Source organism: Hippopotamus amphibius, chromosome 4 (genome assembly GCF_030028045.1).
Source record: "Hippopotamus amphibius kiboko isolate mHipAmp2 chromosome 4, mHipAmp2.hap2, whole genome shotgun sequence".
NCBI classification, from domain to species: Eukaryota; Metazoa; Chordata; class Mammalia; order Artiodactyla; family Hippopotamidae; genus Hippopotamus; species Hippopotamus amphibius.
This window is the reverse complement of record NC_080189.1, coordinates 47814079-47826551: the sequence shown is the minus strand read 5'-3', so window position 1 is coordinate 47826551 and position 12473 is coordinate 47814079. Positions and strand designations below refer to the sequence as shown.

Genomic DNA, 12473 nt, shown 5'->3' with positions numbered 1-12473 from the left:
TGTTGTCATTAAATGGCAATGTAACACCATGACACATACCACCCTTTGTTATCATCTTAATGTGCAGAACTCTAGGACTTTCAAGAACAGTCCATTTTTGATCATCTTTGCAAACAGGGTATCTCTATTTTGGCAGTATAAGCGCAACCAGCCCAAAATGGCAGAAACTTTAAAAGCGTGTTTATTTAACCTTGGGCTACTTTTTTGTTTTAACATTTGATGTGTGTGTGGCTGTTGTTCAAAAGTTTGCACCACTTGAAACAAAATAACAAAGCCACAAAGTTGAGATCTGACCCAGGGATTGCTCAGAAACTGCCTTTCTTATTCTATCATTCTGTTCCAGACTGCTCCAGGATTTCACACCGCGCAGGTTTAGCCAGAGTCCTTTCTCACCAAAATAGAAATAAAACATCCACATTAGCTGACTCGTCAACTTGTCTTTTTGGTACAAAATTTTCTCTGGACAAATGAGAAAAAGAGGGCTAGATTTTTTTTGTTAATTAATTACTCAGTTGAACATTTATTGAGTACTGCCTTGTTATATGACACTAAGGTGCTAGGTGCTGATGGTATTGGGAAAATGACAACAATCCTGCTATTAAGGTTATAGGCAAATAAACCAATAGCTATGATAACATATTCTAAGTGCTGCAGTACAAATAGAGGAAGAGAGCATTAAATGTTCAGAAGAGAGGCCTCTAGTCTACCTTGAGGGTTCAAAAAGCTTTCCTGTGAAGGGGAAACTGAGATGAAGCGAGAGAGTAGCACAGACATATATATACTACCAACTGTAAAATAGTCAGTGGGAAGTTGTTGTATAACAAAGGGAGTCCAGCTCGAGGATGGAAGATGTCTTGGAGGACTGGGGCAGGGAGGGTGGGGGGACTCCAGGGGGGGGGGTCGGGGAAGGGAGGGAGTACAGGGATGTGTGTATGGAAACAGATGATTGAACCTGGTGTACCCCCCCCCAAAAAAAAAAAAAAAAGAAAAAGCTTTCCTGGAGTAAGCGATATTGAAGGATGAGGAGGAGTTCTCCAGGGAACAAGGAGGGAAAAGGTATTCTAAGATAAGAAAATGGCTTGCGGGGAGGGCTGAGTCAGGAGAGCATAGGGTAAATCCAAGCGGTTCCAAGTCTTTGGGGATAGCTGGCACACAGTGCAATGTGGAGAGAGGAAAGATGAGCAATGGGAGATGATGTGGGAGCCGCAAAACTTGGAGTACTTGATATGCAATACTAAGTTATTTAGGCTCTACCTCGAGATCAAACAACGTTTGAGCAATTGAAGGATTTTAAGCAGGTGAGTTAGATAATTAAATTTTCACTTTAGGAAGATTACTGTGGATGTAGAGTAGAGAACAGTTGGGAGGAGCTGGGAGAACACTGAAGCCAGAGACATCGGTTTGGGGATGATGGCAGTGGACCAGCTCAGGACTAAAGCAGCGACAGAAGGGAATGACCAGGAAAAGAAGGTGTCTGGAAAGCAGAATGGACGTGGTTTTGTGATGGATCTGGTGGTGGTCGTGGGAATCAGGGACAGGGGAGAATGACCCAGGTTTCTGGCTTGAGAGAACTGATAAGTGCAGCGACCTGAGAGTCCTGTACATGAGATCGGTTTCCATTCACAACTCTACTCCTCACCAGTCCTGAGACCTAACTCCTGAGGTTCCATTTCATCATCTGAAATATGGTGACCAAACCCTCAGCTTGTTAGGATGATCGTTATAATAACACTGGGGAAAGCCCTTGGTAAACTGTAAAAACTATAACCCAGATGATAAGTTCAACAAAGAAGCTGAAAGCAGAGTTTGCTTTTAGGATAATGGATCATATTGGCTACAGAAGAGCCAAGAAATGCCAGGTAAAGGAAACTAATCTTCATAGAAGTGTGACAGACCTGGACAGAAGTGAGGAGGCCACCAGGAAGGTCCATTACTCCCTGCTTCCTACACCACAGTGACTATCCCTTTTACCCACAGCGTAAAGGAAAGTGACCTTTTCTGTGGATAAAGGGAAATACTCTGAAATAGCATAAGGGAGTTTGTAAAGCTGAGAATAGTTATCAGTAACATTTCTCATTTTAAATAATAATTTTCTTTTAGTTGGTGTTTCCAGTGAGTGCAGGTTAATTTAAAAGATGGTACAGTAAAACAGGTAAAATTATTTACATTTCTGTGGCCCTAATAGTAAAACAAAGTGCTTTCAATTTTATGCATTTCATGGAATTCACCTCTTGGTATTCTGATAATGACTCTGAGGCATGGCAGAAATTACTGCCCCCTTTATGCAGATGAAAGAATTAAGATTTTGATGATCTAACAAGCTATTGAAGTAGTGAACATCACACAGCTAGTTGATAATAGCTTGAATCCACATCTTTTGTCTCCAAGATCAAGGTTTTTTATACCACTTTATGTTTACTTAGAAGGATCAAAGGTTTTGAAAACTGTGAAATATTGTTCAACAAATCCCTTCTCAGTTTCTCAAAGAATGGGTCTAAAAGGTATTTCAGAAAATTGCTTGCTCCATTTCCAACTCCCTCGCTTTCCTAAATCTTGAAATCACTTCTTTACTGGCTCTTTTCTCTTAACCTACAACATGATAGAGTGTCTACTCTCCCTTGATTCTTTCTTCTCTTCTAGATTTAATCCTCTCTCTCCTCTTTCTGGTCAAAGTTTTTGAAAAAATAGTGCACATTCAAACTATAGTCCACACTCCCTCAGCAACTTCCTACACTTCAACCCACTAAGATCAGGCTTCTGCTTGTCCTACTGCACTGAACTTGAAATTGCTAGGGTAACAGATGACCTCCCATTGTCACATTTCTTTGCCCTTGAATGGGACATCAGTGCAGCACGACACTGTCAGCCATGTCTTCTCCCTCCTTGGTTTCTGTACCCGCTTCTCTCCAGGCTCTTTCCTCTCTCCTTTTCCCTTCTCTCCCCCCTCCTTCATGAGTTCGCTCCTCTTTCTCTGCCTGTTCAGTAAAATCCTATGTTCTCCATGGGCCTCGACATTCCTCTGTTCTTACTCTGGAAACAAGAAAGGTAGACTTCAACCTTTTGGTGTTTGCAGCGCATTTCAGAAGAACAGCAGAATTTGGGGAGGCAGCATGACAGGATTAAACTGCATCCACAGGTACTGAGCTATTCCCTTGGTCAGTCTTTGGCACAGTATTGCTGTTTAAATAGAACTGCCTGATTTCTTTTTGTGATCGTGATGTCATTTCTCAGCCATTCCAGGAACCTGCAAGAATCAGCACCAGCCTTATGTTAAACGATACAATGCCATGCCTCTTTTTTTTTTAAGCTCTTTATTGGAATATAATTGCTTCACACTCTTGTACCAGTTTTTGAGGTACACCAAAGTGGATCAGCTATATTTATACATATATCCCCATATCCCCTTCCTCCCACGACTCCCTCCCTGTCCTGGCCCTCTAAGGCATCACCCATCATCGAGTTGATCTCCCTTTGCTATACAGCAACTTCCCACCAGCTATCTGTTTTACAGTTGGTAGTGTATATATGTCTATGCTACTCTCTTACTTCATCCCAGTTTCCCCTTTGCTCCCCTCCAACCCCGTGTCCTCCAGTCCATTCTCTGCATCTGCATCTTTATTCTTGCTCTGCCACTGGGTTCATCAGTACCATTTTTTTAGATTCCATATATATGCATTAGCATATGGTATTTGTTTGTCTCTTTCTGGCTTACTTCACTCTGTATGACAGTCTCTAGGTCTATCCACCTCATTACACATAGCTCCATTTCATTCCTTTTTATAGCTGAGTAATATTCCATTGTATATAAGTGCCACATCTTCTTTATCCATTCATCTCTTGATGGGCATTTAGGTTGCTTCCATGTCCTGGCCATTGTAAACAGTGCTGCAATGAACATTATGGTACATGTTTCTTTTCGGATTATGGTTTTCTCTGGGTATATGCCCAGTAGTAGGATTACTGGGTCATATGGTAGTTCTATTTTTAGTTTTTTAAGGAGCCTCCAAACTGTTTTCCATAGTGGCTGTACCAACTTACATTCCCACCAACAGTGCAGGAGAGTTCCCTTTTCTCCACACCCTCTCCAACATTTATCGTTTCAAGATTTTTTGATGATGGCCATTCTGACCAGTGTGAAGTGATACCTCATTGTGGCTTTGACTTGCATTTCTCTGATGATGAGTGATGTTGAGCATCTTTTCATGTGTTTGTTGGCCATCTGTATATCTTCTTTGGAGAAATGTCTATTTAGGTCTTCTGCCCATTTGTGGATTGGGTTATTTGCTTTTTTGGTATTAAGCTGCATGAGCTGCTTGTATATTTTGGAGATTAATCCTTCGTCCATTGCTTCGTTGGCAAGTATTTTCTCCCATTCTGAGGGTTGCCTTCTTGTCTTGTTTATGGTTTCTTTTGCTGTGCAAAAGCTTTTAAGTTTCATGAGGTCCCATTTGTTTATTCTTGATTTTATTTCCATGATTCTAGGAGGTGGGTCAAAAAGGATCTTGCTTTGATGGATGTCATAGAGTGTTCTGCCTATGTTTTCCTCTAGGAGTTTTATAGTGTCTGGCCTTACATGTAGGTCTTTAATCCATTTGGAGTTTATTTTTGTGTATGGTGTTAGGAAGTGTTCTAATTTCATTCTTTGACATGTAGCTGTCCAATTTTCCCAGCACCACTTATTGAAGAGGCTGTCTTTTCTCCATTGTATATTCTTGCCTCCTTTGTCAAAGATAAGGTGCCCATATGTGCTTGGGCTTACCTCTGAGTTCTCTATTCTGTTCCATTGATCTTCCCTTCTATTTTTGTGCCAGTACCATACTGTCTTGATCACTGTGGCCTTGTAGTATAGTCTGAAGTCAGGAAGCCGAATTCTACCAACTCCATCTTTCCTTCTCAAGATTGCTTTGGCTATTCAGGGTCTTTTGCATTTCCATACAAATAGTAAGATTTCTTGTTCTAGTTCTGTGAAAAATGCCATTGCTAATTTGATAGGGATTGCATCGACTTTGTAAACTGCTTTGGGTAGGATAGTCATTTTCACAGTTTTGATTCTTGCAATCCAAGAACATGGTATGTCTCTCCATCTGTTTGTATCATCTTTGATTTCTTTCATCAGTGCCTTATAGTTTTCTGCATGCAGGTCTTTTGCCTCCTTAGGCAGGTTTATTCCTAGGTATTTTATTCTTTTTGTTGCAATGGTCAATGGGAGAGTTTCCTTAATTTCTCTTTCTGCTGTTTTGTTGTTAGTGTATAGGAAAGCAAGAGATTTCTGCATATTATTTTTGTATCCTGCTACTTTACTAAATTCATCGATTAGTGCTAGCAGTTTTCTGGTAGAATCTTTAGGGTTTTCTATGTATAATATCATGTCATCTGCAAAGAGTGACAATTTTACTTCTTTTCCAACGTGGATTCCTTTTATTTCATTGTCTTCTCTGACTGCTGGGGCTAAAACTTCCAAAACTATGTTGAATAATAATGGTGAGAGTGGGCACCCTTGTCTTGTTCCTGTTCTTAGAGGGAATGCTTTCAGTTTTTCCCCATTAAGAATGATGCTGGCTTTTGGTTTCTCATATATGGCTTTTATTATGTTGAAGTAATTTCCTTCTATGCCCATTTTCTGGAGAGTTTTTATCATAGATCGATGTTAAATTTTGTCAAAAGTTTTTTCCACATCTATTGAGATGATCATATGGTTTTTATCCTTCAATTTGTTGATATGATGTATCATGTTGATTGCTTTGCATATATTGAAGAATCCTTGCATCCCAGGGATAAACCCCACTTGATTATGCTGTATGATCTTTTTAATGTGCTGGTGGATTCTGTTAGCTAGTATTTTGTTGATGATTTTTGCATCTATATTCATCAGTGATATTGGCCTGTAATTTTCTTTTTTTGTGACATCTTTGCCTGGTTTTGGTATCAGGGTGACAGTGGCCTCGCAGAATGAGTTTGGGAGTGTTCCTCCTTCTGCTATAATTTGGAAGAGTTTGAGAAGGATAGGTGTTAGCTCTTCTCTAAATGTTTGATAGAATTAGCCTGTGAAGCCATCTGGCCCTGGGCTTTTGTTTGTTGGGAGATTTTCAATCACAGTCTCAATTTCTGTACTTGTGATTGGTCTGTTCATATTTTCTATTTCTTCCTGGTTCAGTCTTGGAAGATTGTACTTTTCTATGAATTTATCCATTTCTTCCAGGTTATCCAATTTATTGGCATATAGTTGCTTGCAGTAGTCTCTGATGATCTTTCGTATTTCTGTGGTGTCAGTTGTTACTTCTTTTTCATTTCTAATTCTGTTGATTTGTGTCTTCTCACTTTTTTCCTGATGAATCTGGCTAATGGTTTATCAATTTTGTTTATCCTCTCAAAGAACCAGCTTTTAGTTTCATTGATCTTTGCTATTGTTTCCTTCCTTTCTTTTTCATTTATTTCTGATCTGATCTTTATGATTTCTTTCCTTCTGCTCACTTTGGGGTTTCTTTGTTCTTCTTTCTCTAATTGTTTTAGGTGTAAGGTTAGGTTGTTTATTCGATATTTTTCTTGTTTCTTGAGGTAGGACTGTATTGCTATAAACTTCCCTCTTAGAACTGCTTTTGCTGTGTTCCATAGGTTTTAGGTTGTTGTGTTTTCATTCTCATTTGTTTCTAGGTATTTTTTTATTTCCTCTTTGATTTCTTCAGTGATTTCTTGGTTGTTTAATAGCATGTTGTTTAGTTTCCATGTGTTTGTATTTTTTATAGTTTTTTCCAGGTAATTATGGCATTGTGGTCAGAGAAAATGCTTGATATGATTTCAATTTTTTTGAATTTACCCAGGCTTGATCTGTGACCCAAGATGTGATCTATCCTGGAGAATGTTCCATGTGCACTTGAGAGAGTGTATTCTGTAGTTTTTGGAAGGAATGTCCTACAAATATCAATTAAGTCGAGATGACCTAATGTGTCATTTAAAGCTTGTGTGTCCTTCTTTATTCTCTGTTTGGATGATTTGTCCATTGATGTAAGTGGGGTGTTCAAGTCTCCTACTATTATTGGGTTACTGTCAATGTCCCCTTTTATGGCTGTTAGCATTTGCCTTATGTATTGAGGTGCTCCTATCTTGGGGGCATAGATATTTACAATTGTTATATGTTCTTCTTGGATGGATCCCTTGATCATTATGTAGTGTCCTTCCTTGTCTCTTTTAATAGTCTTTACTTTAAAGTCTAATTTGTCTGATATTAGTATTGCTACTCCAGCTTTCTTTTGACTTCCACTTGCATGGAATATCTTTTTCCATCCCCTTACTTTTAGTCTATATGTGTCCCTTGGTCTGAAGTGGGTTTCTTGTAGGCAGCATATATAAGGGTCTTGTTTTTGTATCCATTCAACCAGTCTGTGTCTTTTGGTTGGAGCATTTAATCCATTTACAGTTAAGGTGATTATTGACATGTGTGTTCCTATTACCATCTTTTAATTGTTTTGGGTTTGTTTTTCTAGGTCTTTTCCTTCTCTTGTGTTTCCTAGTTAGAAAAGTTCCTTTAGCAACTGTTGTAAGGCTGGTTTGGTGGTGCTGAATTCTCTTAACTTTTGCTTGTCTGTAAAGCTTTTGATTTCTCTGTCAAATGCGAATGAGATTCTTACTGAGTAGAGTATTCTCATGCCTCTTAACTCCTACTCTCAGCGAGGTGGAGCCTCCTTCCTGTGCAGAAACTTGCATGGAAGACTCATGGCTGAATTCTACCTGACAGGTAGCCCCACTGTCAGCCAACTATGGGCATGTGATGCATGGGGTGATGGAGCAGCCTTTACAAATGGTGGGAACCACTGCCCAAGACCCTCACACCCATCTAAGGCTGTATCTTTTATCATCATCATCATTGTCACCATCATCATTATTGTGGTAAAATATACATAGCATAAAATTTACTCTTTTAACCATGTTAAAGTGTACCATTTAATGGTATTAAGTACCTTAAGTACATTCACAATGTTGTGCAATCATTACAACTATTTAGGGCTTCCCTGGTTGTGCAGTGGTTAAGAATCCACCTGCCAATGCAGGGGACGTGGGTTCGAGCCCTAGTCCGGGAAGATCCCACATGCTGCGGAACAACTAAGCCCATGCACCGCAACTACTGAGCCCAATTGCCACAGCTACTGAAGCCTGCACACCTAGAGCCCATGCTCTGCAACAAGAGAAGCCACCTCAATGAGAAGTCTGCACACCACAATGAAGAGTGCACAGCAATGAAGACCCAACTCAACCAATAAATAAATACATAAAAGTTGAAAAATTAAAAATAAAAAATGCAATTATTTAGTTCCAGAATATATTTATCCCCTAGATGGAAACCCTGGTCACATTAAGAAGTTATGCCCTGTTTCCCCCCCCTCCTCCACCCCTGGAAATGACTAATTTGCTTTCTGTCTCCATGGATTTGCCTATTCTGGATATTTCATACAAATGGAATTAAACAATACATAGCCTTTTGTGTCTTCTTCTTTCACTTAGCCTAATGTTTTCAAGGCTCATCCATGTTGTAGCAGGTATCAGTATTTCACTCCTTTTTATTGTCAAATAATATTCCTTCATGTGGATATATCACATTTTGTCTACCCATTCAGTTGTTGATGGACATTCAGGTTGTTTATACCTTTTGGCGATTGTGAATAGTGCTGCTATGAACATTCAGGCCCACGTTTTATTCGAACTCCCATATTCCATTCTTTTCAGTATATGCCTAGGATTGGAATTTCTTGGTCATATAGTAATTCTATGTTTAACTTTTTTTTTTTTTTTTAGTAATTACTTATTTATTCTCCTCTTACAAAAAGACACTTGGAACAAATAAGTACAAAATGGTGTATGTCTTGTTTAGCAATGGGCAAATACAAGTTTTCTCGGTATTCTCCACAGGAATAAACTGATGAAGTCTTCAGAAGTACCCTCATTCTATTCACCTTCCAGCTTCTATAAAATGGTCAATTCTACAGTTTTAACAATGGATTCTCAAAATAAGTAATCTAAGACTGATTCAGGGGCTAAGACATCTGAATCAAGTTAACAGATATGTATAATATGATGCTGCCCAGAAACCCCAACTAATTCAACTAATGAATATTCTTACAAGTTTTTCATTTTTTATAATTTGTATGACTAAAGAGTCTGTTCTGTTCAAATCTGCATGGGAAATAAAATAAACAGAAAGCAGAGTACAATATATACACTTTTCTGTCCTAAGAGAAAACATTAAGTACAGGTATATTTATCATACAGTGAACATGCCATGTATTTTCTTACAGCCAACAAAATCCTTATTTCCTACACCTTGCAGATATGCAGCAGAAGGCAAATACCCAAATCATTTGCAACCAAATTTAGCAATAAAATTAGCTAAAAAAAAAAAAAAACATATAACAACACACCAGAGTCTGCACAATGATGAATATCCAATTGTATTTGTTTCACTAAAATTTATCTTCAGGCTAATACCTGAAGAGTTTTGCTAATACTTACAATTAAATATTCTTCTTTAATGATTTATGCATCAAGTGGGAATATGTACAATAGCTGTTACAAACCAGAAAAAATGGGAGTAATTCTTTTCCCCTGCCCTATAAATAAAATATATTTTTAAATCTATTTAAAGTAATTTCTTACTTGGTGCTTTATAACCACTTTCTACTTTATGGAGGCCATTTAAAAAGGCAGAATATAAAATGTTTAAAGGGTCGTCATCAAAGTAACCAAATGGATTTTAAATTTACTTTTGTAAACTTTCTGTACTACCTAGGTCTTGCACTAATTAATTACACTTTATTGGATCCCCTGTAATGTTAAAAACATGAATCTTTTTTTTTTTTTCTGGCCATGCTGCATGGCTTGCAGGATCTTAGTTCCCCGACCAGGGACTAAACCCACGCCCTTGGCAGTGAAAGCTTGGAGTCCTAACCACTGGACTGCCAGGGAATTCCCAAAAACATTAATCTTAAAGAAAAACTGGCTTTTAGATTTTAAAATAGGCCCCCTCCTCCTCCACAGCTACCCTTCAAATATTTTAAGCAAAAAATTAATCTGGTTACTTTAGGAGTTGATGTAATTTTTGCTTAAAACAATCCATATTAATTCTTCAAAACTTTTTAGGACCAATATCAAGTTCAATATCCAATGGATTTATTCACTTTGAGGGTGCATGGAGGATGGAAGTAAAAAAATGTCAGTACAAATAGAACCACACATAAGAAAAAGCACCTAAAGATGGAGGAGAGACAGCTCTGACCATCAGTGGCAAACCATGTTCTTGTGTTTCCACGGACGTAACACTTAAAGTTCTCCAAAAACCTAGTTTATTTGATTCTATGTCTGAAACTTTCTTTAAACTTCAAAAGCCAATTAAAATTTAGGGAGGTAATTTTTTTTTTTTATTTCTGGGTACAGATCATTTGAGATCAATTTCCTAGGAGTCAAGTCATGATTCTCCAGAAGAGTGAGTAAACATCGAAAACCCAAGGTAAAGAGCCACTATACCAATGTGCACAATTAGGAATCCTATGAAAGTCACAAGGTGTTACGATTCAGTCATTTAAAAGAACTTCCTCATGGTAGAAGACAGTGTTTCATGATAGATGCAGATTATGCCCACTGTTTCTGAGCTGTACACACATCACCCCCTACTGGTGAGACCCCACTTTGTGACAATTTAGAAATTTGAATTTAACTCCAGAAATATAAATTTCTGGAATATGAATTTGAAGACACAGAGTACAAACAGCAGTTGAGTGGAACCTGCCTGCAACAATCTTTTATTTCATTTTTTCCTTTAATGCTACAGAAAATCTGCACACAGACAAGGCAATTAATTCTCATAATAAAAATACCCCCCTCCAAATAGCCCCAAGGTCTCCAGTCAGATTCCAAGGTGAGTATATGTTGTAACACATTCTATTCCACAGGTGTACGTTCTTTTGAATCTGCAGGGTTAGGATCAATTCTTTCTGGAAATACTAGCTTCTCACAAACTGCCTCCTTTGTTGGTAAATACTGTGATATTTCATTAGGTTCCGTGAAGAGAGAAGGTGAAACATGCATTAAATTAGCAATTTTGCTCTCTCGTGATGTATATTCTCGCAACATGTAGGTCTTGTCAGCCTCATGGTAAAGTCTTGTGTCATTCATTCTAATAAGTACCCCATCAATTCTCAAGAAAAACCGCAACAGCAAGAAAAAACTAGAAGGCATTACTCTAATTTTCACACTCAGGCTTGAAACTCCATGATCATGAAGTTCATCCTCAAACAGGAGAACTTCTTCAAAAAACTTAATCTGTTCTCTGGCTTTCAATTTCTCTGTATCTATATGATCTGTTGTAGGTACAACCTTTAATTTAAGTGATTCTCCAAGTAATGTTCCCTTATAATCTGTTGTATAGGTCCAATCATATGGTTTAATAACCTCCTTAGAGTGTTCACCTTCCGTCCTGCTCTCCTGCCACTCTTCAGCACAGGCTACCTTAAGCATTCCTTGGTAGTTGTTCACACATCTTAATGCATCTGTAGCATTGAACTCAATCCCAAAGCCAGAGCCATGCTGGATTCTTAAAACGTTGTCTCCAAACATCATTTCAGGGAGAGATGGCATATGCAATTCATCAGCTAACTTCTCCACATCCGCTGACTTCATGATGTGGGTCTTGGACGCTGTCAGCTTCCAGGGCCCGAAGGAGAAGTCCTGGTGGCTGCTCTGGAAGCCGTGGATCATCATGGCCGCGGCGGGGCCCGCGTGGGCCACACGGAACAGGCTCGAGCAGCGGCGGCGGCAGCAGCGGCAGCGGCGACCGACACCGGTCCCTCCGCCTCGCTCTTGCCCAGCCCCCTCGGCCTCAGAGCCGTTACCATGCCCGGCTCCGCCCCGCTCCGCCCCCTGCCGGCCGACCTATGTTTAACTTTTTGAAGAACCATCAAACTGTTTTCCACAGCAGCTGTACCATTTTACATTCCCACCATCAATGTATGAGTGTTCCAACTTCTCCATATCTTGTTGTTTTCCTTTTTTTAAAATTATGACAACCTAGTGGGTGTAAAGTAGTTTTTCATTGTGGTTCCAAGGTTTTATCTTTAAATGCTAATGACTCTTAAAGCTATATTCCTAAGTATTTACCTAAAAGAAATAAAAACATTTATCTACAAAAAGATTTATACAAAAATATTCAAAGCAGCTTTAATTGTAACATCCTAAAACTGGAATCAAACCAAATGTCCACCAACAGGTGAATGGATAAATAAACACCGGCATATCCATACAATGAAATACTAACCAGCAATAGACAGGAAAAAATTACACAAAACACACAGTTGAAGCTCAAATACATTATGCTGAGCAACAAAGCCAGGCACAAAAAGAGTATATCATGTATATTCAATATACAAAGCTCTAGAAAATACAAAACTAATCAACAATAATAGTTCTATGGTTGCCAGGGACTGGGAGTA

General features: G+C 38.7%; 1 protein-coding gene across 1 annotated transcript; it reads right to left on the bottom strand.

Moving 5' to 3' along the window:
• Positions 1–8961: 8961 nt before the first annotated feature.
• On the bottom strand, positions 8962–11882 carry LOC130852696 (TIP41-like protein). The gene has a single exon (XM_057733964.1). The coding sequence runs from the start codon at positions 11743–11745 to the stop codon at positions 10927–10929; it is 819 nt and encodes a 272-aa protein (XP_057589947.1). The 5' UTR covers positions 11746–11882; the 3' UTR covers positions 8962–10926.
• Positions 11883–12473: the final 591 nt, after the last annotated feature.